Genomic DNA, 3532 nt, shown 5'->3' with positions numbered 1-3532 from the left:
GATAACCAAACCAAGGCTGTGAGGAGTTTTCAAGACATTTCTAAGGAAAAGGGATATAGTCTTACAGCTGTTTCTGGGATATTATGGATATATATAATATCCCAGAAACAGCTGTAAGACTATATCCCTTTTCCTTAGAAATGTCTTGAAAACTCCTCACAGCCTTGGTTTGGTTATCTGTTTTTGTCTAATATATATATATATATATATATATGCATGCTAATACAAGACCCACATTAAACTCCTCACTCGTAATACAATTGAACCATGAGTTTAAAGCTCCACGAGGCTCCAGCAGGGGGAAGGGTGACAAACGCTGCTGTACTCTTCCACCACAACTTTCTCTCACTCTTTCTTCCTGTTTCTGTTGTACCTGCATTTCAAAGGGGCCAGCCTTGTCACACTTTGTGTCACGCTGAATATCCCCGAGAACTACGCTAAGGGTACGTGTGTCTGTGGAGTACTCAGCCACTTGCACGTTAATTTCACAAGTAGGCTGTTCCGTTGATCAGATCAACTGGAACCCTTGTCGTTGCAACCAATGAAGTGCCACGATTATAGTATGTACACTCAGTTTCAGCTGTTTCTACATTACTATTGTACACACACAGACACACACACACACACATATATATAGTCACAATGAGTATATTCAAATCTCTTATAGGAATATTTTTTTCATCCAAGATACACTGGTTTAATATATTGAATTTTGAAAAGATAATTCTTCAATGAATATTTTATACAGAATATCGTAAGATGTCAAACATTTTTATCAAGTTAGAAAACAGAGAAATCTAATGGATACAAATTAATTTATTGATTAATCAACACATGTTGATTAATAAATAAATTAATTTGTATCCATTACATTTCTCTGTTTTCTAACTCGATATATATATATATATATATATATATATAGATAGATAAATAGATAGATAGATATATCATCATCATCATCATCATCATAAAAAATGACGATGATGATGATATATGTGTGTGTATATATATATATATATATATATATATATATATATATATATATATATATATATATACACACACAGTAATAATACAGAAACACAACTGAAGCTGGGTGTACATAGTGTAATGATGCAGACACACATGTACAGCTGAGTGTATATACAATAATGATATAGGCACATACAGATCCAACTACAGTTGAGTGTGTATAGAATAATAATATAGACACACAGCTACAGGTGGGTGTATATAAAATGATAATATAGACACACAGCTACAGGTGGGTGTATATAAAATGATAATATAGACACACAGCTACAGGTGGGTGTATATAAAATGATAATATAGACACACAGCTACAGGTGGGTGTATATAAAATGATAATATAGACACACAGCTACAGGTGGGTGTATATAAAATGATAATATAGACACACAGCTACAGGTGGGTGTATATAAAATGATAATATAGACACATAGCTACAGGTGGGTGTATATAAAATGATAATATAGACACATAGCTACAGGTAGGTGTATATAAAATAATAATATAAACACACACCTACATGTAGGTATATATGCCCAGGAACGAAAGAATGGTTACAATGAAGAAATCTTAAAACTTACTTTGTCTTTGACGAGGTGATTGTTAATAATATCCAGGTGTTCTGGTTTCACTTTGTCACTTCGAGGAAATTCTTTTGCATTTTTGCCAAGGATTTCATCTGTGGCATAACCTGAGAGTCGCTCGTACGCACTATTGATATACTGAAAGACAGATCGTTACCATGGTAATGAAGATGGTGCTCCAGCATGACAAAAACAAACCTATACAGTTTTTTGTGTATACACACATACACACACACAAACATATATATATTATGTATACATACATATATATATACATACACACACAAATATATATATGTATCATCATCATTTAATGTTCATTGTCCATGCTGGCATGGATTGGATGGTGTGACCAGAGCTGGCAAGCTAGTGGGGGGCGGGGGGGGGGCTGTACCAAACTCCAGTCTGATTCAGCATTGTTTCTACGGCTGGATGTCCTTCCTAATATTGACCACTCCACAGAGTGCAACATTGCATGGGCGTTTTTTCGTGACAAAACATGCACACATTATTATATGTATGTGTGTGAACCTATGGGTGTGTGTGTGTGTGTGTGTTTGTGAGAGTGCCTTCATATTTCAATTGTGTTTTCTGGTTTGTAAACAAAAGGCCCATTCAAATAGTTTCGTTTGTTGTCAGTTCTCCCTGTAATAAATATTTGGTTTGTTTGTTGTTTGATAGACTGAAAGATTATTGCCTCACTTGGAAACAAGTGGGAACTGACCACAGGAAGGACATCCAGAACATAGAAGGACATCCAACCACAGACTCAAAATACACTCATCTGATCCCTGGCAAGACTGGAAAAGTAGATGCTGAACAAGAACAATATAGGATCTTTTCAGTTTGCATTTTATTTTTATTAATTTTTTTTTAGTTGATTTTATTTTTGCATATGCATCCAATCAAATATTTGTTCGTTTATATAATTTAATCTTCACATTCAATCAAATATTTCCTATCTGAATATTCTCATTAACCCTCTTCTGTTTCATTCCTCAAACTTCGTTTGAAAATTGGAAATGTGAAACTCAACATAGCAAAATTCAAAGTTTCCATTTTGAAATATATTTTAACATTTCTACTTTGAATATCAAAATACTTTCTGTTTCATTATTGTCTACACAGGAATATTTACTTTCAAGTGTTTACACATGCACATGCACGCACTCACACACGTGCACACACACGTGCACACACACACACAAGCATGTATATGTAAATTTATGTGAGATAAACAGCATCAGCAGGTTTGAAAATAATAAGATGAATCCAGGTAGTAAAAATTTATTTAGATCATAAGTCATCAGTTATCAGACATGAAGAGGAAGTCTTCTTTCACATTGTCAAAGAGAAATTTAGGTTTGTGTCAGCAAGTTGAAAGAAGATCATTATTTTCATATAAAAAATTAATAAGGATGAACTAATTTTCACTGACCATTTTTTGCTCTGAATTTGGAATTACTTTTAAACCTGTTCATATGTATTGTAAGTTGACAGAATGATAAGAAATGGATAAGAAATGTAACCTGTTTTTATTTGACATAAATTTAACATTTACGAGGCTCTACATCATATCAAGTTGTATGGAACTCTTACATGGTTTTGCACCATAACATAAATAAATTTTTAAAAACTACACACACACACACACGCACATATTGTCTTTATCATTTAGCATTTACTTTTCCATGCTTGTATGGGTGAGACAGAAGTTGCTGAGACAGAAGGTCTCCACTGACCAGATGCCATTCCTGTCACCAACCTTCACCTGGTTCCAAGCAATCTGATATTTTCCCATGGCTGGACATGTTTTTCACAAAAAACTTGAAATGAACAACCATGCTTGTATGACTATTAGGCTCTTTTAAAGTCACTACACACACACACACACACACACACACACACACACACACACA

General features: G+C 34.0%; 1 protein-coding gene across 1 annotated transcript in view; it reads right to left on the bottom strand.

Moving 5' to 3' along the window:
- Positions 1-3532, bottom strand: part of LOC106876564 (high affinity cAMP-specific and IBMX-insensitive 3',5'-cyclic phosphodiesterase 8B) — a 288850-nt gene that overhangs the window by 49953 nt on the left and 235365 nt on the right. Inside the window, exon 7 of the mRNA XM_014925160.2 lies at positions 1611-1751. Coding sequence (XP_014780646.1) covers positions 1611-1751 — 141 coding nt within the window. The remainder of the gene's footprint in view (positions 1-1610; positions 1752-3532) is intronic.

This window comes from Octopus bimaculoides, chromosome 10 (assembly GCF_001194135.2).
Source record: "Octopus bimaculoides isolate UCB-OBI-ISO-001 chromosome 10, ASM119413v2, whole genome shotgun sequence".
Lineage (NCBI taxonomy): Eukaryota > Metazoa > Mollusca > Cephalopoda > Octopoda > Octopodidae > Octopus > Octopus bimaculoides.
Note: the sequence above shows the minus strand (reverse complement) of the source record. Positions and strands in the feature narration are given on the sequence as shown.